General features: G+C 42.2%; 2 protein-coding genes across 6 annotated transcripts; one reads left to right on the top strand and one right to left on the bottom strand.

The window, feature by feature from the left end:
* The first annotated feature begins 1,792 nt into the window (after nucleotides 1-1,792).
* On the top strand, nucleotides 1,793-16,140 carry si:ch211-15d5.11 (oxidation resistance protein 1). 5 transcript variants are annotated; one of them, XM_053434236.1, is made up of 16 exons: nucleotides 1,793-1,919; nucleotides 3,026-3,256; nucleotides 4,829-5,025; nucleotides 5,258-5,337; nucleotides 7,478-7,588; nucleotides 8,044-8,211; nucleotides 10,314-10,445; nucleotides 10,524-10,708; nucleotides 11,030-11,364; nucleotides 11,455-11,614; nucleotides 12,604-12,799; nucleotides 12,982-13,098; nucleotides 13,454-13,606; nucleotides 13,747-13,842; nucleotides 13,990-14,063; nucleotides 14,888-16,140. In XM_053434236.1, the coding sequence occupies exons 2-16, from the start codon at nucleotides 3,156-3,158 to the stop codon at nucleotides 15,021-15,023; spliced, it is 2,241 nt and encodes a 746-aa protein (XP_053290211.1). In that variant the 5' UTR covers nucleotides 1,793-1,919; nucleotides 3,026-3,155; the 3' UTR covers nucleotides 15,024-16,140. The 5 variants fall into 5 exon arrangements, with proteins under 5 accessions (XP_053290211.1, XP_053290210.1, XP_053290214.1 ...); XM_053434235.1 differs by having other exon boundaries at nucleotides 8,041-8,211; XM_053434239.1 differs by lacking the exons at nucleotides 1,793-1,919; nucleotides 3,026-3,256; nucleotides 4,829-5,025; nucleotides 5,258-5,337 and adding an exon at nucleotides 5,459-5,488 and having other exon boundaries at nucleotides 8,041-8,211.
* selenon (selenoprotein N) lies at nucleotides 15,875-23,918 on the bottom strand. Its single transcript, XM_053434240.1, has 12 exons — nucleotides 23,488-23,918; nucleotides 21,688-21,805; nucleotides 21,442-21,572; nucleotides 20,533-20,745; nucleotides 20,325-20,449; nucleotides 19,983-20,120; nucleotides 19,830-19,911; nucleotides 19,363-19,551; nucleotides 19,164-19,269; nucleotides 18,495-18,607; nucleotides 18,290-18,391; nucleotides 15,875-17,898 (listed from the first exon to the last, which is right to left on the bottom strand). The coding sequence occupies exons 1-12, from the start codon at nucleotides 23,674-23,676 to the stop codon at nucleotides 17,731-17,733; spliced, it is 1,674 nt and encodes a 557-aa protein (XP_053290215.1). The 5' UTR covers nucleotides 23,677-23,918; the 3' UTR covers nucleotides 15,875-17,730.
* Between the last annotated feature and the right edge of the window lie 233 nt (nucleotides 23,919-24,151).

Below are 24,151 nucleotides of genomic sequence, written 5' to 3'. Positions count from 1 at the left end.
ACAAATAATGAGTTTGAACGGTGAACACGTTCATATTGTAGCGTCCTCGCGTATAGACGACAGGAAACGTCTCTCTTTATGTATAACTTTATTAAAGTCCAGCGAAAACGACACGCTTCTTGTTCGTAACTCTGACACTCCTCTCATCCACCACTCCCCTTCTTCATTCACCCTTGATACGACAACTCATCAGCCAATGAGAGCCTGGCATCCCACAAAACCCTACAGCCATTGGCCTAGAACTTCCACGTGCCCCACCCCTACCTGTTCACTGACCCTCGGGACATTTCAATACTTTCTCCTCAGGAGAGACGCTGTCTAAATCGAATGCTTTCACCATGTCGTTGCTCAGTGCCCGTAAAATGTCCGCGATTTAGCCTAACCGAAACCAACTAACTAGACTTATCACTACGTTACCCATCACTCATGGCACATATATGCAGACCAAACAAGCAACGTATTCAAAGTGTTTTCTTCTCTGGCCAGTGTCTCGGCTCCGTACCACACAACTTGGTAGAAGGAAGCTTCATGGATCAGAGATGCTCTGTTGAGCCGTATAGTGAATGAATCTGGAATATTCTCTCAAAAAACATTTCCCCGGGGTTAGAGGATGATGGTGTGACGTTAATGTATTGTTTTACATTGCATGTGTCACGTCATGATGAATCAGTCTCCTATGTCGCCTGTACCAGGAGCCGCCCCTGTCACTGCTGTCACTGCATATCTTGGCTCGCTGTCTGGCCGGTAACCAGCCGTCCGGACCGCTCCGTCAAGAAGGAGGAGGAGATGTTTCTTTACTTGGAATGCGGCCACTTTATTTCTCGAATATACAGCAGGAGCAACACTCGCTAGGTGCTCCGTTACTTCTCCTTATAAACACACTTTTAGCGTATTTTCCCACAATACCCTGGTGCACTACGTCACACACTACAAACTTTCCTTAAAGGGGCAGGCCATACCTGCAACACAACAGCTCTCGGTCTCATATACAGATGGCAAGAGAAAGCAGAGACGCAGACTCAGCAACTACATCCGAGATCCAATGCACCTTATTAGGGATTTTTACACACTGTCTGATAAACATTCCGACAGTAAAGGCAAGGGGTAGTGATGGATAAGGTTTTCTTTAACAAGTTAAGTCTTTCATTCTCACTGTCCACCTTAAAACTATGAAATTAACTGAAATATGAACTAGTTCAGAATTTAAATGGTGAACTATGAACGTGAACTATTCATGTTTACTTGTATGAACTGAACTTTGAACTAGTTCATGAGAGTAGTGAACTTGCACAACACTGCTCATTTGTGATTTTTGTGCATGTGCATATAGTTTAAGAATATATAATACAAGATGGTGAATGTCCCTTGTACTTTTGAATGTTTCTGCACAATTTAAGTTACCAACTACCAGTAAATGTTAGCATGTGTTAGCTGGGACATAAACTCAGTTGTGCACCTCAGCGTCATCAAGTGTTTTTGGCCTTGTAATCAACCTGTTGTGTATTTGGAAGTTTTTCTGTGTTATATCTTTGTTATTGTTTTAAAGGGATTTGAATGCTGAATAAATAATCACCATTATGAACAGCTTTGAACCCTTTATTTCTTATATTGTAAGTAACCACTTATAAAGGATGAATTGGCTGTAATTAATTCATTAATCTTTGGTAACTAGTGCATTGTTGATTAGTTATAAGCCATGAACAGGGAATCTTCGAGCCCTTTGCATAGCTGTCGAAAAGAACAAGATGGTTCCCTCCCAACTACTTCCGTCTCCCGTCCAATCCCCGGCCGCCCGGGCAGGAGGCATCTTGACAGTCGGTGCGTCAGGTCCCTCGGGCTCCGGGCTGGTGTCTGCAGTGATATCATAACACTGCAATATGAAGACACGCTCATCTGACCGACACCCATCTCCATCTCAGGTCAGTGAGGAGCGCACAGCTCCGTGAGTCTGCTCCTCTAACTTCTCCATCTCTGCTCGGCTCAGGATCTGATGGGTGTTTTTCTCTCTTCCTGCCATAGCCGCTATCTCCATTATTAATCCCTTATGTCGTCTGAAATGCTCACTTCTGTCACGTCGATACACGGACCTGCTGCATTTACAGGAGGCAACGTGTTGTCGTTTTAACCCGAATGACGCCATGTGTGACTGAGTAATGCTTGGAGCTGTTTGCAATCTGCAGGGCAAAGCTAAGCTAGTCTGGCTGTTGCTGTTCATTCAAAGAGAAGGTGCAGCAGTGAGGCTCCCATGAAGCTGATGCATTCCTGTGTCATGATATGAGCAAAGGCTGAGCACATTACATTTACTCCAACTTATTCAAACCCTCTGATCCATTATATTATATTTAACTGTATTATAGAAATGTAACAACTGAAACTACTCAAATTTGCAGTTTGATCTACAATGAACTTAACATATTTAGGTTGGTCTGCTGATATGAAACTACTCAAATTTCTAGTTTCGTCTGCAAATATGAAACTACTCAAATTTGTAACGTCTTCTCTTAATAAGACAATTCTCAAATTTGTAGTTTGGTCAGCAAATTTGTAACTACTCAAATTCAAAATGTGAAACTCCTCAGAAAACGACCCAAATTTGTTGTTTGGTCTACAATAAAGGACTCACAGTAGTAGTTTGGTCTAAAATTACCAAACTACTAAATTCTGTCGTTTAGTCTACAAATATAAATCTACCCAAATTTGTGGTGAGGCCTGCAATAATGAACTAAAATGCGTAGCTTGGTCTGCAAATACAAAACTAGCCATATTCTTATATTGGTCGGTTCCCACAAGGTCAGATACATTGATTGCAAAACACATTTAAAAACCAATAATATGCACTGATTGACAGTTTAATTGAATTTTTGAAAGCCGGCTCCATTATCCTGCTAAGTGTTCATTTCCTCATGGGGTCATGTTGCTGCAGGTACAGTAGAGCTTTTACCCCCCCCCCCCCCCTTCCTTATCCTTCCCTCCATTCCTCCCTCCTCCTGCCCAGCTGATGTTTGTCAAAATCCGTTCTGTGTAGGTGCTGTAAACTGGGCCAGTAGGCAGGCATGGGGAATAAAAGGAGGAGGAAGGATGCCAGCTGAGCCCCCTCGTCCTCTCTGCATCTGCCACTAAGTCTGCCAGCTTCCCACTAAAGAACGGAGAGAAAAATGGCTCAGTCTGTGAGGAGGCCCGAGATTTTAGGAGCCGCCGACAACGAGCCCAAGAGGGACAAGAGCAGGAGCAGTTACTTTGGCAACGTCAAGAGCAGGTCAGTGCCTCTATAAATACCAAACACGGATTACTGGAAAGAAAACAGAGAAAGCTCCAGACAGCCATGTGACAAGTCTGGCTTCTCAGGTTTTAGCACACCATTATTCATTCTTTCATTAGAGAATGGCAAGAATTTTTGCAATGAGTGCAAAACAAATATGAAGGCTTTTTTTTTTTGTTGCACAAAATACACATTTGTCTTCAGTTGGTATCATCCACCGACGCTGAATGACGCCAGGCTCCATCACAGTGCCTCATGTGGGTGAAAGGTGCAGCATCTCGCCACGAACACACTTCCACAGCAATCGCACAAACAGCTCCCACTCCTCTATAAATAACTCTGATCAGATTGCGGACGATGCTCTGTACAGTTCACACTCGAAATGCCCAAAACAGTAAATCGTTGAATGGAGAGGAAAATAATTCATATCTGAGCATGGAAGTTCAATCTTGAGCTGAGGGAGGGATATCCGTGCAGAAACATTCAGTCAACAACTGTTTATGTTTCATAACCTTCTTGACAGAGGTGACAAACAGAAAGTGCCATGTTGAGTTTCCTCGATATTTTCTGACATTTGTAGACCAATCAAAAATGAAAGGATTAAAGTATCTACAAAAATCTATAATCAAAATATCACCTTACAGCAAGAAGGTTCCAAGTTCGAATTCCAGTTCAGCATGTGGTTGGCATGTGCATGTGAGTTTTTCTCTGGGCATTCCGTCCAAAGACACGCTGATTGGGGTTAGGTAAATTTTGCTTTGTACCTATATTGGTCTGAGTTGGAGAGTGAATGGTGTTTGCGTCTGTGTGTTGAGACCATAGGTTGAGACACGCTGCAATACGCCGGCGACCTGTCCAGGGTGTGCCCTCTCGTCCGATTGGCTCTAGCTCCCCCCGCGACCCTCAAAGAATAAGTTGTTTAGATAATGGGTAGTAGTCTCCAGTGGAGGAGACTGTGGAGCTCATAAAGAGTGTCACAGGTTTCTTTATAGACACTGAATAAAAGCATAAATCCAGTGATTTGTGTCAATATGACATTTTATGATTCACGGCTGAAAAGTCAAAGTCAAACAAATGTTCTTTGATTCTACAAGAATCAAGCATCTGTAAACAACTCGCTTTTTGACAAATGTAACCTAGAGTAAGTACAACTGCTGTAATTCAGAATCTTAAGCGAACTTTCCTTTTTAACATCTTCAAAACCGCTATTCCCAGCTAGTTGGGCGACTGTGTGTCAGGAGATAGAGAGGGTGGTCCACTAACCAGAATGTCGTTGGTTCGATCCCCGGCATCTGTAGTTTTCTTTCAAAAGTGGGGCAAGATACTGAACCCCAAATAGTATGAATTGTTGGTGATAGAAAAAGTGCTGCATATAGAAGCAATGTATGGGTGAATGTGTTTTAAGTGGTCGATACGGACTGTATAACGTACTGTATAAACACAGCTCATTAAACTCACCAGGAGTGTGTACTTATCACATGCTATGAATCCAACTCTATGTGTGTGCTGTGATTAGTAACCTATTTAAATATAGCTAAAACCATCTGCCTTGTCTTCTTCATCTTTCAGGCTGGGTTCCAAGCTTCCTCCTGGCGTCTCTCAGCCCCCGCAGTTCGCTAAGCGTCCGTGGGAGACCCAGCCCCAGGCCCGGGTGATGCAGGAGGCCATAGTCCGAGGCCAGCGTCAGCACCAGCCCATTGGGGGCAGGCCTCTCAACCACATCCCCCACATCAGAAACCCCAAGCTGCGGCAGTACTACCTGCAAGGTACCACTGAATGGTTGGATATACATCTCCAGGCGGGGCGCAGGCTGGAGGGAAAGTAGCTGTGGCATCATCTTGAATTCACATTTTACCAGCCTGATGTCAGGCTGGTAAAATGTCAGGTTATTTTCATGTGACTGGCAGTCTTATGATAGAGCTTATTCATTGTGTGATGCGCTGTGGATGTTTTGTCATAAGGTACGACACAGAAATGGTCTATTTTTTTAATTAACAGGGACCTCATGGGATCTAAACAATCCTGCAGTGAAGCAACAACACATGGCCGAACTGTCAGCTGACAGCGGAAGCAGCAGGGTGAGTCACAAGCGTTTTGTTTGTTGGACTTTATTTTACTTAAGCTGTGGGAACCTGCAGGGAGAGGATTGGGGAAGTCGCAGATAACAGCTTTATCGCTGCACACACATATATATATATATATATATTTATATATATGACAGCTGATCAGGTATAGCAAAACATCATGGTTTGGTTTAACAGTTTATGGTCTGGATAGAGTTTGATAAAGAGCGTCCAAGGTTCAGAGCCGCGTGTCAGAGCCGTCACAGCTGTCTCTGCGGAACCATGAGGAAGCGGATTCTGTTTCAGAGCCTCTTCCACAAGTACAGCTGCAGGGATCTGTATTCAGATGTTAACTCAAAGGTATTTGTCAGGTTTTTGATTTTGCTGCCGAGCTGTTAACTATGGGTTGATTTAAAAAAACGTGTAGTTTTGTTTTGCATTATCATCGATCTGGAAAGTGCAATAGTGATAATTAGGAGGTGATCTATTTGGATTTGTCTTTATTAATTATTATGCTCCTTTTACACTCTTCTTTCTTTTTTAATTTGCTTCTTTTGAGTGGCTCAAAGTGGCTTTAAAAGATGGGTACACTTCATCCAGATTTTGAAGACAGACATTGGATCTTGTTGAATACCGCTGTACCCTATTCATTGTATTCTTCATTAACTTCAGGCGTAAACTGAATTGTTTAATCCAAACCACAGACTCTATACAAACCTCTCACATATTTTCTTAATAAGATGTGTGCTTGTTAAATTATTTTAGGTCAATTCGATTCATTTTTTTCACAGTTTTTACATCAGTGATCAGTTCATTAGATGCACCAGTTTTAGTTTAACTTCAATTCAATGCTCAAAAAGTTTGTGCTTTATATTGTTGCTGCTGTTGAATGTTATTGTGTTATGCTGAAAGGTGTTTCTTAAATGTAATGGTATAAACGTATATAGAGATTAAAAGTGGATTTTTAGCAGCACATCAACCTTTTTTGATAGATGTTCATCCAGATCAACAGTTTATGTGTTAATGCACACAATTGCACACACACAAACACACATAGAGATCCAAAGATGCATCCACACGCTTACACCCACACAAAAAGCACACAATCGTTTCTGTGGTCACACAGAAACAATCCGTCAGGCGCCTGAAATGTGATTTAGGTCAATGGATCCATCTGTCAGCAGACGACAGTTGCGGAGAAGACTCTTCACTTTAGCTATTTCAAATCTTCAGCTCGATGGTGATGCTGGCAAACAATAATATATTGTATTCACTGGTGAAGATCCAGCCTGATGAAGCAAGAGGTTTGTGTTTAGATTTAAGGTGGAAGGAGAATGGAGTCTATTCGTGGTCTTACGGTACTAAGACAATGTTTTTTTTTATCTATGGTCAATCTACTTAAACTTGACACACAGACAGTGGGGGTCACCATGAACAAGACATGCAATATCTGTGTCACCTCTCGAGGATTTGTTGTTAACTGTCTTAAGTCCATGTTACAAAATACTGCTCAAGCTCCAATTTTAATAAGAAACTTTATTTATATATCGCTTTTTTTTAAGAAGTGCTTAACAAGAAGAAATAAAAACAAAAATTAAAAGCCAAACAATTCAGTTGACTAAAAGGAGATCAGCCACATCACATAAGAGATAAATAAAAAATGCAATCATTTGCAAAACTTACAGAAAGAGAACTGTTTTAAGATGAGACTTAAAATAAGCTAGAGAAGTTTTGTGTCTGAGATCAGGCAGAGAGCTTCAAAGTGTGGGGCTCTAATAAAAAAGCTCCGTCTGCCTTTGTCACAATAGGAGGTTATATTGAGATTAAAACGTCTACATAATCATATATAATAATAATAAGGTCAGAATACTACTTGTGTCTGAATGTGATAATTTCTTATTCAGAGTATGATTGAAAGAGTATTATTAGAGGATTATTCAGGTTAAGATAATCAGGAAATACTGTTTACATGGCAGTGTCTTATTCAGACTATTGTTTTAATTGGGTGACATGTGCCATAAAAAAAAAGAAACCCTGATTCACACAGAAGTAAAACATTATCATCTCTGGTCTTGTTGGAAGTTGAAATCTGATCATCTCACGGAAAAACTACGTTCAAAGATCTTTTTGAATTTTTTATATATTTGTGTTTTAGGGTCTCCATGGTGACACAGTTTTCAGCATCTCATCTCAGTTCAGCAGCAGCGGTTCATCCTCTGCAGATTCTAATGTATCCTCTGCATCTGCTGCCCACATAGCCAGAGAGGTACGAGTCAACTGTAAGCACATGATGGCAGCTGACGTATGACTCACATGCTAAGTGTGTGTGTGTGTGTGAGTGTATTTGCCTGTGATTGTTTACTTTATTTGAAATGCAAATCAAGAGCTACTCCAATTTAACTAGCTTGAGGCAGGAAATCGTTTGCTCCGCCTTAAATTCATAGAACAACAATAACCCCAAAACTAAAAAATAGATAAGCGACATATGATCTATACTCACTGTCATCTTTATGTCGTGAATTGGTATATTGTTGTGGTAAAAGGATAAAAGCCTCTCCAGCCCCTCACGCACAGCCCTTATTCAAAGCTCTAATGTGACGACAAACAAAGAGGAGAGGGGAGGTGCAGGCCTGTAGAAAGAGGAAGTGGTCACTCCTGTCCCCGGCTTGTGTCTATTTCAATGTCAGAGCTATTCTAATCATGGCTTCAATTCTGAAGCAGCTGCTCTCAGCAAAGGGGAGAAACACCAACTCCACCGCGGACCGAGGATCGTCCACACCAGAGCTGGACTCAGGCTCCGGACCTAAGGAGAACCCACAGGGAGAGACGGATCCACTCCCTGCTCCACCACTCTCCCCCTCCCCAGAGGCAGAATATGACAAACTGCTGGTAAGAAGATGAAATTAGGTTTATAAAGTGTTCCTTTTGCAGTATTATAGAACATATATGTGTTAATTTTCTAAAGTAATGTATTGATCTACAATTTTGAACTCTCTTCCCATTTACATTATTTTTATAATTCTATTCCATTACATTTCATTGGGAATGATTGTACCTTTTACTCCATTAATTGACAGTTGTAGGCTCTAGTTACTTTTCAGATTGAAACATAAAAATTATGATAAAATATTTGTTGTTTTTAAAGATTAAAAGACAAGTTACCAACATAATAGAAAATAAAAACAAACACCAAACAATACAGCGTGAGTTGCTGCTGATGTTCTCCACTAAACCTCTCAGACGGTTTAATTTGAATAAATATACAAACCAGTCAAGTGAATCCATTATTTCACAGTAAAAAGGATTATAGAAAGGCTTGTTTGTGTAGCTTGTCTTGTTTTCTGCTCCATTAATTATCCGACGACCCCTCCGATTCATGTTGTGGCTCTATGAAAGTACCTTAGGTTGGGAAATGCTTAACCGTAAATAAATGATGAAATGTGTATTAATACATCAATCACTAAGGCCATTTTCTGCCTTTTATGTCTTACATTTTGCCAAGAACACTTTGAATTGAGGGGGGTTTTCACACAGGACTTTGTAATGTAATATTTTGAAACTGTGGTTTCGGTAGTAATACTTATGTAAACGATCGTTCAACACTTCCTGCTTTACTACTCCACCTGTTTCTGAAACAAACCAGACAGAACCAACACATATAATCCACACTGCTGTTGCCAAAATTAAAGATCTCAGTCTCTCTGAGCTCAATTCTAAGGCCATTACTCCCATAACAACATTTACAGCACTCACCTACCCACCTCAACCCTCACCTACCACTTCAACATAACATCAAGGCATCAGGGCACAGGCTCAGTAAACAGGGCACGCTTCGGCAAAATCCTGGTACCTGCAGCCACATCATCCCCCTGTTAACCCAGCTCTTTACTAACAGTAAATGTTTCCTGATAATATCCTTGTTCTTACTCTTGTTGTTTTTCAAGGATGTGTACTGCTTGCTGTGATGCTGTTGTTTTTTATTGTGAATATGCATTTCTGTGAAACATGATTTCCTATGTCTGGGATGACTGTCTGTCTGACTGACTGACTGACTGACTGACTGACTGACTGACTGACCACTCCTGTGGATAAATGTTAAATAATATATTGACCTCTAACTGTAATAGATCAAGTTATAACCAATGAGTGTTCTCCAAACAATGCAACTCGATAGCAACCTAGGTAAGGCAGTGATACTAGCAGCTGTATTTACCTTAGTTACATAACATGACATGAGAATAACAATTGGATGCTTAAGTTAAAACACATTATTCCTTATGTTAAGTGAAAATCAAGGTACAACTCGTTGCTTCTCTTAGCTTTTAATACATCTATTTTGAAAATTAAACAATATTAAGAAGGCGCCACTAAAGAATAAATGATAAATTAACTGTGTAATTAAACTGATTAGATCACAGAAGTGGTCATTCATCTTCACAGCATCACTGTGCAGGTTTTTCCAGTTACATGATTCCTCTCTGCTGTGGTGAGAAGAAAAACGGACGAGGAATTTTAATAATTGGTCATACGAACAGAACGTTTCCATGGAAACATGCATCAAAACAAGACACTGTAACCCAAACATTAATCCAACACTCGTCACATCATTCTGTGCTCTGTGGAGGCAGCAATTATTTTTGTCATGATGTAGAGGGTGAATAAGAAGAAAACACAAGAGGGGAAAATAAGATCGTTTTGTGTAGATTGAATTCAATTTTGCAATTATATTGAAGACTGAAAATTACCTAAAATTTTTTAATTTGTTGCAGACCAAATTCATTTATTTAAGATATTATTAAATATTCTTATATACATAGACAGCATGTAATGAAACAACATGAAAGCTTACAAAATGTCCAGCCATATCATCTTGATCGCCCCCTGTTGGCTGGCTGTGTGTTTTTGCTTAATAATTGATTATCAATGAGACTAACTTTTTGTTTTGTATCAAATTTTAATTATAATGTATTTTTATTCGTTGCCACTGACAGGATGTGGAGGCGGTACCGCTGCCTGATGGCCAGCTCTGCTTATTGGCTCTCCCACCAGAGTGCTGTCAGGGGGAGGGACCGGGGGCCACGCCCTATCTCAAACTTTTCTGCCGCTACATCACTGATCGCAAGGTGAGTGGTTAAAAACATTTGTCGTAACAACAAACGAAGTACACGTCTGTCAGCTAACACATTTTCTGTCTTTGTCAGGGTGTCGTTTCTGGGATCCTGCTGGTTACTGCTAATAAGATCTTCTTTGACCCGTGTAAGACTCTCCCTCTGGTGAAGGAACACGGCTGTGAGGAGTACCTCCTGTCGTGTTCGGTTGACAATCTGGCATCCGTCTCCTTCTTCTCCGACATCTCACACGTTCACTTCAACGCCTCCCAGCAGAGGTCAGCAATGGTCCACTGCCCTTAAACAACACACACACACGATTGTACCTCTATCTTACTGAAGATACTCATTGTCTTATAACCATCCAACTAAATGCCTAGCTTTAACCCTAACCTAAACCCAATTCTAATCCTAATCCTAATCCTTAAAGTCTTAACCCTCTAACAGCCCATTGAAGACGTGAGGACCGGGCCAAATTGTCTCACTCTGTGGGGAAAATGGTCATCAAAAATGGTCATCACAAAATTATAAGCACAGAAACATGCACTAAGGTCACATAACAAGTCAATATCCACGTTTCTTATTCTTCTCTTTTTTAGGAGAAAAGGAAAGACATTTTTCCAGAAATTGAAATCTACCAAAAGCCGAGCAGGCAGCAACCCAAACCACGAGGGGGAGTCGGTTCCAGCTCTGGTGTCCGCCGCCTCTTCAGATTTGTCCAGTCTGGCTCTGAGCCTGACCAAAGAGGTTTCTGGAGATGAGGAGGCCGAGAGCAGAGACATGCGCTGCCCGTTGGAGCTGCTGTCTGAGGCGTCAGTCGGTGGCTTGGGAGTGGGTGCCCTGAGCAGCGGCACCTCCTTCTGCGGTGGAGGTCAAGAGTTGGCGAGTACAAAACTGATGCAGGCTGATGACACAGAGAAGAGTCAGAACACAGGTACGAACGTGATTAATGTTCTTTGTGTGTTATTTCTATTAATTCCCGACAGCATGAGTCAACCTTTGTTTTTGTTTTGTTTTTTTCCAGTGCCTCGGAGGCCATCAGCCGGTAGTGCTGGCAGTCTGATGTTTGTGCGCCTGCGGGTTCACACGTCTGCAGGAAAGAAACGGGGTGTGGGAGATCTTCACCTGGGGTCAGCCAAAACCTTACCCAGAAGAGACGCCTGGCTCGCCCTGTCACAAGAAAGGTACAGTAATGGCAGAGAGTCGATCTGATGTCCAATCATCAGAGATTTTATAGGGGAAAAAACATTCTGTACAACAGAACCTGAAATTTTTCAGTCAGTCTCAAATCCCTGCTTCTCCTAATAAGGTTACTACTGGTCCCATTAAACAAAAATGCCACACTTCTAGGCTTTAAAGCGACAATTTCCCAAACCAAAGAGTGATGTCACAGTGGGTTGACCTGAGCCTGTTGGGACTCATCGGGCCGGGTTCAGACAAAATGTTTGAAATGTTTTTTGGTTTGTGTCGGGTCCGATCATGTTGGCTGGACTATCTACTTCCTTTTTTACTCTGCATGTGCCTGTAATCGTTCAAAACGTTGGGCTCGGGTGTGGAACTCAAGCCCAATATAACACTATAACACACAAAGTTTTCCAGAACCACCGTAGACATCGTACGACTTTATGTAGTTTGTGTAACTCTGATATGTATTAATCATTATCTTTATTTAGCATTTCTTCCTCACCTCAAAACTGACATCCATTCATTACTCTGTTCACCTGTGAGGCTTGAACTCGTCGCTGCTGTTGTATATTAACCCGCTCCATCCATTGTCTTCTCAACTTTATAAAAACACTAACGTTACCGTGAACAAACAAAGGTGGCTTATGGGAAATGAATGGGTCAACAGTTAGTTAGGTATGATCACAGTGAAAGGCCTCCACACAGTAACTATTTAACAGGTTTGGGAGAGGTCATTACATATGTATTGTGAGCATTACAGAGTCTATCTTTCTCATTTCAAAGGAGAATTCTGTACTAAACTCGCTTTATTCATTTATTTTACAGCTATAACTATGAGCTACAGTTACTTCATCAATAATCTTCCAAAATAAAAAGACTTTCTCAGCATGTTGACTCACTGACGGTGTGTGTTTGTCATTTCAACATCTCTGAGTGACTGCATTCTCTCTCTCTCCCCCCCCCCCCCCCCCCCCCCCCCCCCCTGCAGCTCAGACGAGCTGTATGCCTACCTGACACACTGTCGACCGGACTTGTGTGTACTTGAGGGAGAAGGGGTTGAGGAGGAGGGGGAAGCGGACCGTGACGAAGAGGAGTTTGTACTAATCGAGGAAAAGGGGGAGGAGGAGGAGGAAGAAGAGGAGGAGGTGTTCCAGAGACACCGCGGCTCGGGGGACGACTGGGAGGTAAATGGGTTCACTTCGGTCTCACGAGAGGGGTGGTCTCGCCAGGGTTAATTCGGCATTTGTGAGAACTCAGGAGGATAACAGATATGTTTGTGTGTGAAAGCTAAAAGCCAATTTAGTCGGAACTACTTGATTCTTGATTTTCCAGAAAAAACTAAACTATCAGTTTTTTTTTTTCTCAGATGGTGTTGATGGAGGAGAACGGGGACAAGCCGACCCTGCTCATTGACCGGGAACCAGAAGGACTCAGTAATATTGTGGAGAGCAGCCATATTTTGGAAGAGTCACATGTTCGAGAGGTGAGTAACACTTCCCACGCTGCTTCACAACATCATCAAGATAGGTCTTTTTATCGATTTGGTTGAAAAAATCCTCCTAGTGGCCGAAGTTACAAGTTGTACAATCTAATTTAGCTCTAAGTAAATCTCCAGTTTGTTAACGTTTACACTCTAACGTCTTGTACAACTTGATCCAGAACCAGAGGTGGCAGATTGTTGTGTGGATCAAAATTACCTTTATTAATCTCTGGATCATGAAAACACACTTCTACATGAACTGTCTACTGTATCTATTCAGCATTTGAATGTCAGGATGTGGCCCTACTTTTTATTTTCAATCCTTCCTTTACTTTTTGTGTACATTTCATGTGTGCAGTTATGTAAGGAGCTTCCCCCCCGGACAGTGAGTTACACCTGGCAGCTCAAGTACAGTACGTCCCGTCACGGCTCCAGCCTCAAGTCCCTCTACAGAAAACTCAGTGGCACAGACTCTCCTGTGCTTATTGTCATCAAGGACGCACTTGATGAGGTAAAGAGAAAAAAAGAAACCACACATCTCTAAAAGAAACAGCAACAAAATGTGTTTCCCTTCCCTGGAAAGCACTTAAATAAAGTTTCCTAGCCTGCCTTTAATTTTTGATAACGCCTCTTGTTACTTTTCTTGGTCAGACATTCGGGGCCTTCCTCTCTCATCCTTTGAGGCCCAGCGAGACGTTCTACGGCACAGGAGAAACGTTTCTCTTCATGCTGCACCCTCGCTTCAAGGTAAAGCTGTCACGTGTACACTGAAGTATTTTTCTTTGGTTTGGTTAATTCGGGTAAATGACTAAAGGGTGAGGATGTAGAGCAGCAGGTTTTGAACTTTGCACACCTTCAGTGTTTGTGATGCCTCCTGTTACTGTGTCTCTGCAGTGCTTCAGATGGACGGGAGAAAACTCTTTCTTCATCAAAGGAGACCTGGACTCTTTTGCCATTGGTGGAGGCAGGTAAGGTCTTTTCCCTTTACTTTCTCATTTGCAATCAGCTTATATTTCAATGAGGAGGGACGTGAATTGAAAATTTAATACAAGACGAGAGCAATATCATACAAATGATATTCCATTTGTCGCTTCTACCCTTCGGGACATCATCAGGGTTGCAAGGGGGTGATTGGTGTGTGGTGGAGTGGTGGTTGAAGGAATCTAGAGAATACTGAAGACCTAAATGAGATGAGTGGACATTGGATATGGAGGCTGAAGATGATTAGGGAGGAGAAGGGCCGCAGCGAATCACTGAAATCACAGCTGACATTGAGAGAGACAGGGGAACACATTTTTAATCTGGCAGCAACAACAGGATTGGCTGATTGAGATCATGGCTAAATCTGATTGGACTAACATAGATAGTCTTCCTGATTGAACTTAGGCCGAGCTTCATTTGTATGTTATGCAGTAGCGTTTCAAGAGGACTTTGAGGGCCTCAGGGATAAGGGTCCTGGGGGGCCTTACATTGACATCTACCCAACCCACCCCCAAATTAGACATTTTAATCTTAAACCAAACCTCTGAAAGGAAAAAGCTTTTAGCAGCAACATGAGGGTATGAGGAGTATAGCATCGTTGCAGTCTCCTGTACGTAGCTGACCATAGAATATACGTAATAAGCCATTCACTGGGGCTCCTCTCAGCTCGTGTCTCCAGTCAACTGCCTGCTAAGCCAAACCAGTCGCATTGCCCCTGATGTAGTGTTTACATTATTTCAATATTCAATCCAACCAAGCTGTAAAAGAAAAGTCTCTTTTTCCTTCAGTACCTCCTCTGTTTCCTCTGCAGTGGTCACTTCGGTCTGTGGGTGGATGAGAACTTGTACCTGGGCCGCAGCAGCCCCTGCTACACCTTCAATAACTGCTGCCTCTCAGAGACGGACGACTTCCGCGTCATGGAGCTGGAGGTGTGGACGTTCAACTGAGGGAGCAGCGCGAAGGCGAAGATTTCTACTCGACTCACCACGTCGCTGCTGATCGGCTTCATTAACGCAACATTTAGCACCGAGCATTAAAGACAAGCAGCTGCTCGCTCATTTCAAACCGACGTCCATTTCCAACATAAAAAAACTAACCACAGACTGATGGATGTGTCGGTGTGATCGAGTGCTGTGGATTCTCATGAAGTGGATCTGAACAAGGCTGAGTGGGATATCGTGCTGGACAGTTTTAATGGCTGACTCATTCTTTCGGGTTCGGAAACCAAACGGAGTCCTGCAGTCGTGAGTCGAGCTGGATTGTTTGAATCCTCATTTTTGAATGGAGGGAGTCAGGAACTGCACTTTGCTCTTAGCGAGAATCAGTAACTTTATAATCTCATTGTGAAGGTACACCTGTCATATGCATGTTCCCACATTCATACAGCTGAGTTTAGTTAAAGCTGTGCCACTTAAACACTTCTAAACATTTCTAAACTGCATGTGTACAGTTCAACAGCCACTTTAGTCCGATCATTCTCTCAGTCATTGTTCATTTTTCCGGGTTTTCATCAAAGGCGTCAAAGAAATAATCACAAGAACTGAGGAAATCGTTCTGGTTATAAAAACGTCTGCACTCACAATCAATCTTGTAATCCTCAATGTTTATTCGGAACTCTTTCATTTCAAGTGATGACTCACACTCTGTTGTGGTGTATTATTACTGCCGATTACTGCAGTTTTGTTATTCAGCTCTTTCTGTCACTTCAGTACCGCAACCGACTTTGCTTAGATTGTACAGTATTGTAGATTAGTTAATAAAAATCAGCACAATGTATACAATGATAGAGAGAACACAATTCAATGTGTAAAAAAAACTACAAGTTTTATTTCACCTTCAAAAAATAACACTGGTAGAATAACAGGTTTCAAACAGTCAGAAATCTCACGCTGACAGGACCTTGTATGTCTGTGTTGTACTGTTACAATGTTATTCTCATTATCAAAATCCACTGGTAGTAATCCGATGAGTTTTTTAAATCATTAAATTCTCCTGTTTCACACTTGTAACCGAAATTGAGGAGGTGAAATTAGACATCCTGTGATAAACAGCTAATTTTGTGTCCATGTTGACTTGTTTTTTATGCTTCTGTAGTGGCAACAGCTGTGTTTCCAGGTTGTCCGTGCATCCGTCTGATTCTCGTGAACATGATATCTCAAGAACTTTCACTTGGGCTCAAGGATGAACTGATGAGAATTTGGTGACAGTGACCTCAAGATACACGTGATATATCAGGGACATCTCAAGGCAATACTTTATGATTTGGCACAAACATTCACTTGGGCTCACAGATGACCTGATTACATTTTGATAGTCCAATGTCAAAGGTGACCTCACAATACACTTGTTTTGGCTTGTGAATGTTTTATCTTAATAATCCCTCGAAAAGAATCCTTTCAAATTTGGCACAAATGTTTACTTAGACTCACTGATTAGATTTGAATGGTCAGAGGTTAGAGGTCACCGTAGCATCACAAAACATTTTTGGCCACTTGATAACGGTATTTGCCTTTAGGGAATTATTTCAAAGTCCAGTTTTCACTTGGACTTAAAGATTAACAGATCCGATTTCAGATGTCAAAGGTCACAGTGACCTCATGAGTCGGGAAAAAAATATTTGAAATTTGAATTTGAAATTCACTAATTGGTAGATTAAATAAACCACGGGCAATAAGTCTTGTTTCCCCTTAAATTATCATGTATTTTGTCTTTGTTTAGCAGAAGACACAAGCAAATGTAGTAGTTTGACTGTAGTGTCAAAGAGAATACAGCACCATGTGGCTTTCAGTTAAGGGTTCAAACAATTCTGCAAAAGAAATGACCATTTGGTTCCACTGAGCTACATAAATATGAAGTGGGCAAATGCCCAAGCTGCGAGCCAGCTACTGTACATGATTGAAAAAAAGTTCTTTGGTGTGGTTACATCTTCCTCTGAACACAAAACCTGCAAAATATCTCAACATTTGGTTTAAAACTCAAAGATAAACAAGTAAACTCATCAGTAAATCATGTGGCGCTACCCTGTTAAATTTTTCCAGCTGTGTTTATCCCCTAAGACAGCGACGGTTGTTTCCTTCCAGCAGCCTCAGCAACAACATCAGGCGTCACCCGGCCCCAAGAGAGCTTTCAGGCAAAGTCTTCACAAACTGCTGAGACACAGCTGGAGGCGGCACCGGCACCGTCTCTGGGTAGAATCAGCAGCAGGAAAAACTCATTCAGTCGTTAAATATTGCACATGCAGCACCGGGATATAAAAGAAGGATGATCAAAAAATATGTTGATGCACTTCTGATTTGTCTTTGAGATGACATAAGCACTTGCACTGAAGAATGACTTGGCAGGCCTCCGCCTGCCTTTTATATCCACATTCATCAGCAGAGAGAGCAGATCTAAATGTGTTTGGTTGTTACTGCTCAGTGCAAGGCCTTTATCTTTCATTAAAATGTATTACATTGACAGTAACTGTATATGTACTTTTTCTCACAATATAAATACTGAATATAAAACCATTTTTTAACCAGGAGAGACATTCAAATAATTGGTGACAAACAGGATTGTAGGCAAAAACGTTTCTCAGCTGCCAACACTGATGAGACGGCTTCTCTACAAGACTGTTGGAGGGGTTTTCTTAACCCTCAGCCTCTACCACACACACTACTGTGCCAGGTACTCCTTGGCTTTCTCCAGCCCCTCTTTCAGGAAGCTGATATAAGTGGATGTGGACGGGTCCTCGAACCCTGCGGAGAAGCTGAATGTTGCTCCTTCCTCCTCTGGCTTCATGGCCGTCTGGTCCAGGAAGAAGTTGGCGTTGATGTGGTGGACCTAAAACCAGACACCGGACATGGTAAAAGCTTTCATGAGACTTATTTCACAACAATAGTTGTTTGGCTTATTATTATGAACAAATAAATAAATAGAAACGGCCACAGTTACAGTGAGTGTAAGCCAAAGTTAGTAGGAGATTTTAAGCTTGTGATGCATTTAATGTTTGGATTTTTAAAAGCATTGAATTGTTTTTAAACTATGGGTGTTATTTAATTCTGAAACAGCACATGTATTAACAGGATCAGATTTTCTCTCTTTAAATTAGTTTTTGTTAGAGACAAAGTCATCTGTTCCTGCACCAATTTATAACTTGAGTGTTGTGTTACTACTAATACTACAAACCCAACATTTAATATTTATATTTCTTTATATTAAGGGAAACACTTACAATGGTTCCATTGGGCAATGCCACCATCATCTCCACAGGGAAGTTGTACTTCTCCAGATGTAATCGAGCCTTTTCACTCAGAACAGAGTTCTGCTCATCAGCCTGATGAGAAAAGAGGAAACGTCACTGCAGCAACAGTAGCAGCATGAAACAGCTGCACTGAATGAAAGCAAGTCACTTGTCAGGGTGTCGTTCTCTTGCTCACCTGCAGGCCCTCCAGCTCTTTGACCAGAGACCAGCTGCTGATGAAGCTCTGGTTGAGCAGGGCCATGATGGGCGAACTTTCCAGGACTGTCTCCCGGAGAGTTCGCCCCGAACCTACATACAAAGGAGAGGAGAAGAGAGAGATGTTAAACAAAGACATAAAATACACAGAAATGTTCAATCAAAAATGCTTTATTTCAATGACTTATTGGCTTTGCTTTCAAAATGGAACTATGTGACTTTTGTTGAAATGCAGAATAGAAGAAGAACCATGAAGCAGCTCAGTAATGTGAGCTATGCAGCGATATTTGCTCACATAACATACAACACCAAATTGGGATAAAAAAGATAAACAGCTGAATGCATAAGAGTGTTTTATTGCTTATGAATTCAACTTGTTGTTGACACAATATTTCACAAATTAAGTTGTTGTTTGCTGATACTTTTAATGACTATATACTAAAGTAACTCTATCAGGCTTCCAGACTGTGCAACACTCTGCATGAGAAACTGAAATTTGGCGGCATCCTTTTGATTAATCTGCTTTTATCTTCTGCTTTTTATTGCCTGTTTTCTTCCATTTATAATCTTGTATCTCAAATCGTACTCCTCTTAGATGTCGGTAACAGTGTACAGTCCTGTGAAATGAACCGCTTGTGAAGGATCTGACCTCAGCAGGACTGGTCGTCTAAAGCTCCCCAAAGCAGAATGGAATGCACCAGCTTCCTCTCTGCTTGGGCTCGCTCGAAGGCCTCGGAAAAAGGCAGGTAGGACACCTGGAAACGAGAATAATGAGAGACAACCGAGTGAGTGCTACACACACACTTCATGCCAAACAAAGAGAGGAAACGTGTGATGTGGACATTTACCCTCTTGAAGGGGTAGAGGGTGACCTCCAGACGCCGAGTGGCTTCTTGCTGACTGATCTCTGAGGTCCAGTGGATGTCTTCGAAGACAAACTGGATGGGTTCGGAGCTGCCGTCCCGACTGTCTATGACGTTGCCCTCCTCGTCAATGATGATGGAGGGAGTGGAGGGGCCCGTGGACTGCAGCTCTAACTGTAAACACATCACACAATTTTATTCATTGAGTAAGAGGGGGGATGGTTTTGCTGTCCTAGAAAAGAATTGGCTTGCAGAACATTAATGAATGATGCTCACAACAGGCGATTTAGAAGTGAGTATATGCAATGCTGATTGAAAAAGAAGTGGGTACCTGTGTAAACCCTGCACTACACTACTGCCAAGGGCACTCCATCATGTGGCTGCATAGTACAAGGTGAATTATATCATCTAAATAATGTAATAGTGTCCTAAGTGCATTACTGCAGCTGTACCTGCGGGAGGTAGCCAATGTCCACCTCCATGTTGCTGCTCTCGCTGGCCCCGTACAGCCACTCCATGTCCACATTCAGAGACCTGAGACAAAACAGGACACGTCACACAGGCTCTACAGGAGCTTACAAGCTTACTGAGTCCAAAGGTCTTACCTGTCGTTAGGGACGTAGAGGTGGAAGTGTCGGACATGAGATGCGTCTTTAGAGAGGACGATGTTACCAGTGAACTGGCCGGGAGTGAACCAGAAGGGAAAGTCAGGAACATCGTTGAGCTGGAACTCTGCATGAATCCTGCAGAAGAAAACAAGTCTCTGTTGAAGATTCTCATATCCTCAGTTCCCAAGAGGCTCAGTCTCTGAATGCTGATTTTAAAGAACAACCACGGCTTCCTGCAAGACATTAATCTACAAGTCTTTGATTTTCTGTACATAAGTCAGTACTAATGTGTAGAGTAATTTAATCAAGTAAAAAAGCACCACTGGAGTCGTTCCTCACCTGATTACAATGTCATAGTAATAGTCGTTGCTGGCACGGATGCAGGCGACTGCGCCCTGAGGAGCGAAACGTGATTTGATGAAGGGTCGAGGGTGGAACATACTCAGCAGGGAGTGGATGAGAACCTGCGGCGGGAGAAGAGCAGCTGTCAATATACAACACAGGTTACGACCTAATCATTACTAGATAAGAGTGTTTATTGGGATACCTCTTTCCCTTTTGGTGTGGGAGGGTGGTAGCGATTGTTGGGCAGGTATCCAGTAAAGATGTTGAGCTCACTGGGCATCACCCACCACGTGTCTCCCACTTCAGCCTTGTTCTTTGGGGGCAGGAAGACCCTGAACTGGCTGGCGGAGTATGAAGAAGAAGGCACTGCTGGGCTTTTCCAAGAGCGCAGCCCACTCAGAGAGCTGTGAGAAACCTGAAAGAGACGTTGGCAGAAAACCTGGCAATTAAATTGAATTCATTCCCCATTGGTAATGTCTTTAGATATAAAACTAGATTGTATGCCTCCATCCACCGGTGCAGTTTCAGGCTGCATACATGTTTTCAGTTAATCAGTGAGTCTAAGTGAACATTTGTGCCAGATTTGGAAGGACTGTCTCAAGGTATTCCTAAGATAAAGGGTTCACAAGGAAAAGGGGGGTTTTCTGCGGTCAGAATGACCTTTGTCCACCAAATTCTAATCCGTTTATCTTTGAGTCCAAGTGAACCTTTGTACAGAATTTCAAGAAATGTGAATTTATTCAGTCAAAGATTAATGAATTTCAAATCACTGCTATATCATTATTTATTCAATTCGTGGTTGCTTGCAATTTGTTGTGAACTGTGTTCACAGGGAGCTTAATTTAAAAATGGAAGTTTCCTGGAATATTTATTAACTATCTTGGAGCAGTGCCTCTTTACTGGCGTTCGAGCAAGTGCTCAGAAATCACTGTGAACATGTTTCTGTATTTAAACCTTCGGTGCAGCTTCTTCTGTGCTTATATTTTTGGGGCTAATCCGTGACTTTCATCAAAGCAGTTTTATATAGAGCCTGTAAAGTAGTAGAAAGGAAGAAAAACAATAAAGCTCCTTCATGTGTGAAAAAAGCCTGGAGAACTTGGTCTAATCTCACCCCAAGAAAACCATCCTTGCTTTTCGTCATAGAGTCGAGCAGCAGTGGCTGCATTTTGGCCTCCAACGTCAAAGTCTCCCCGCTGGGATCATGGATCACTTCCTCCTCAAAATCCACAGGGGCTGAGATCCCTGTGAGGGAGCAGTAGGAGTAAATGAGGAGATAAAGAGTACATGACAAGGGATACTGAGATTTTGTTAGTGAGCTAGGAGAAGAAAGACGGGGAGAAACGATAATATGATGTACCTGTGAGTTTCTCAACAATTGGTTTAAACTCCTCCGGGCTGAGATAGAGGTCGTGGTCGGTGTCCAGGGAGGCAAAGAGAAAGAGCCCCTCGGCACCGAGAACTCGAACACTCTCCTCCTGTCAGAGAGACACAAAAGCATTGGACAGACACTTATTGTCGTTGCACACGCTTCAGAGATTTTCAATGCAGCACCGAAATTAGGCCAGCGAGTCATTGTATAACAAGAGAGTCAGAAAAGTTGGCTAATTGAACGAAGGGGGAGCCATAGATACTGACTTAGTTATGCTGTATTTTCATGATGATGATAATGAAACATCCATCTGGATTAATTAGTTGATTTATGACCGCGGTTTTGGAATTTTTCTAAAATGGGGGCCAGGAAGGGGTTAACACAGGGGGAGCTATTATATTTTAAAACGTCCATGCACAATTCCCCGTATAATTTTAAAAAACCTACTGACAGGACAGGAGCACTTCCGGGGCCAGTCAGATTTCAGTTTGCTCCGCCTCTGCATCCGCCCCTGATTTATGAGAATATTGAGTTTTTGCTAATCAGAATGGAAACACTAAATCTTTTTGAGCTATAAGTTGAGTGGAAGGTCTGGCCAATCCATCTGGCCCTGCAGAGTTTCAGAGACACCGCCCTCCGTGAGACAGGTTTCCTAAAATAGACAGATGTCGGAATTTATGGAGGTGTTTCGATACTTTAGTCCTTTTTGCAGAAGAGCTGATTCCTCTTATATTCAAAGGTGTTATATTCAGAGTCAATGTAATAGTGCTGTTGATGATGAGAAGGTAAATGCTACACTGTGTTTTTGTTTGAGCAACTGCTTCTAGCAATCCTCTCTAAAACCACCAACATACAGTACAGAACAGGAGATGTGTGAGACACCCCGCTGTAGATGTTTGCGCTACTTTTAAGTCCAGGTGGGATTATCTACTTTGGGCATATTGCAGGACTTGTAGTGTTTAGTCTGAGCGTCCGTCCGTCCGGCCTCAGCAGTTCAGTCTGGCTAGAGATCAGCCCAGAGGCCACAGATTCCTGGCGTGTGTTTTAGAGACAGACCACACTCTCTCTGACGGATAGATGCGTGCCTACAGGCGTATGCACAATGGAGGGAGAGAGAGGGAGGAAGGAACAATTTGGAGACCCTCTGTAGGCAAACAAGCGTGGGTTTACAGGGTTTTAACAGCTGGGACACAGAGCCAGAGCCCACTAATAAAACACCATGAGGTGGAAAGTCTGCACATGGGCCGTTTTAAGGTGTCTGGTGTCTGGCAAATCATTTGTATGAAGCTTAAGTGAAATATAACGACTAAATGATACATTAAGGCTAATGCAAACTTTATAGTAAAACAAGGAGGGATTGACTTGGACATGCGAATAATTATCACAATAGATCATCAATAGCCACACCCTAACCCTAACGAAGATTTGATATACATATATCAATAATTAAGGCATAACATGTGATTGATCTTCCTCAGATTGGTCAAATGTTTTACAACTTTCACTCAGGGTCAAAACTTAAAATAAATACACACAAATGTGACGTTTATCACGATAATTATGGGTATCGACCAATATGTTTTTTTTTTTATCTCAATATAATTATGGTCATATTCTCAAAACCCTATAATTGATAGTTCTTTGGCACGTATCTTACAGTAGATTGGCAGATATGTTCTGACTGAATGTGTCTTTATACATGCTAATTTCTGTCTTTGTAGTGTTTACAAGGTTAAAACATGAACCCCCAGATGTTATGAGACGAGAGTGTTTCAGATGATGTCTCACATGACGTTTGACGAGCTGAGCGTCCTGATGCCACTTGATTCCCAACGCGAGCAGAGGAACGGCACCGAGCACCAGCAGCGTCCACATCGCCCGGTGCACCCAAGATCCCGAGCCCGCACTCTGGCGCCTGTTCTGCGGCGGACTTCCTCCCTCATCCTCGGGGGCTCTGTTATCCACGTCCGCCGCCATCCTTCGATCCCGCACGGAGGCTATTTGGAGGAGGAGGAGGAGGGCATGGCCGTCAGGCTGTAAAGCGACGGTAATGCCTCGATATAAAACTTTCTCCTTTTAAAAAAAGTGTGTGGCAATCTAGCGACAGCTCTTGGGTCCTGTGGCCGGCGACAGCGCGTCCTTTTCCGGGCGTTACAGTCTCAGCAGATGTCTTGTTTCCCACATCCAACCACAGCCATATGGATGTGGACGTAATGCGTCAGGTTAGCGTGTGATAGACGGGTGAAAACCGGATGTCAGCCTTTAGCTAGATCAAAATAAAACCACTCCGTATTTATACGATTCAGGACGTGAAACAGCTGTCCCAAATAAATCCTTACAGGAAGTTTAATAAAATGTATATTTTATGAACCGTTTTTTTGCATCTAAAATGTTATTTTCATCTTACACGTTTCCATTTCCTGTGCAGAATGCTAACAAATCTCTTCCAGAT

This window comes from Pleuronectes platessa, chromosome 11 (assembly GCF_947347685.1).
Source record: "Pleuronectes platessa chromosome 11, fPlePla1.1, whole genome shotgun sequence".
Lineage (NCBI taxonomy): Eukaryota > Metazoa > Chordata > Actinopteri > Pleuronectiformes > Pleuronectidae > Pleuronectes > Pleuronectes platessa.
The sequence above is the reverse complement of the archived record's forward strand: the minus strand, read 5'-3'. Positions and strand labels throughout refer to the sequence as shown.

Excerpts from the sequence above, each read along its gene's own strand:
- si:ch211-15d5.11 (XM_053434235.1), top strand. The coding sequence starts at position 3,156 with ATGGCTCAGTCTGTGAGGAGGCCCGAGATTTTAGGAGCCGCCGACAAC. Across the intron at positions 11,615-12,603 it reads CTCGCCCTGTCACAAGAAAG|CTCAGACGAGCTGTATGCCT; the intron begins GTACAGTAATGG and ends CCCCCCCTGCAG. Across the intron at positions 13,607-13,746 it reads TCAAGGACGCACTTGATGAG|ACATTCGGGGCCTTCCTCTC; the intron begins GTAAAGAGAAAA and ends TTTCTTGGTCAG.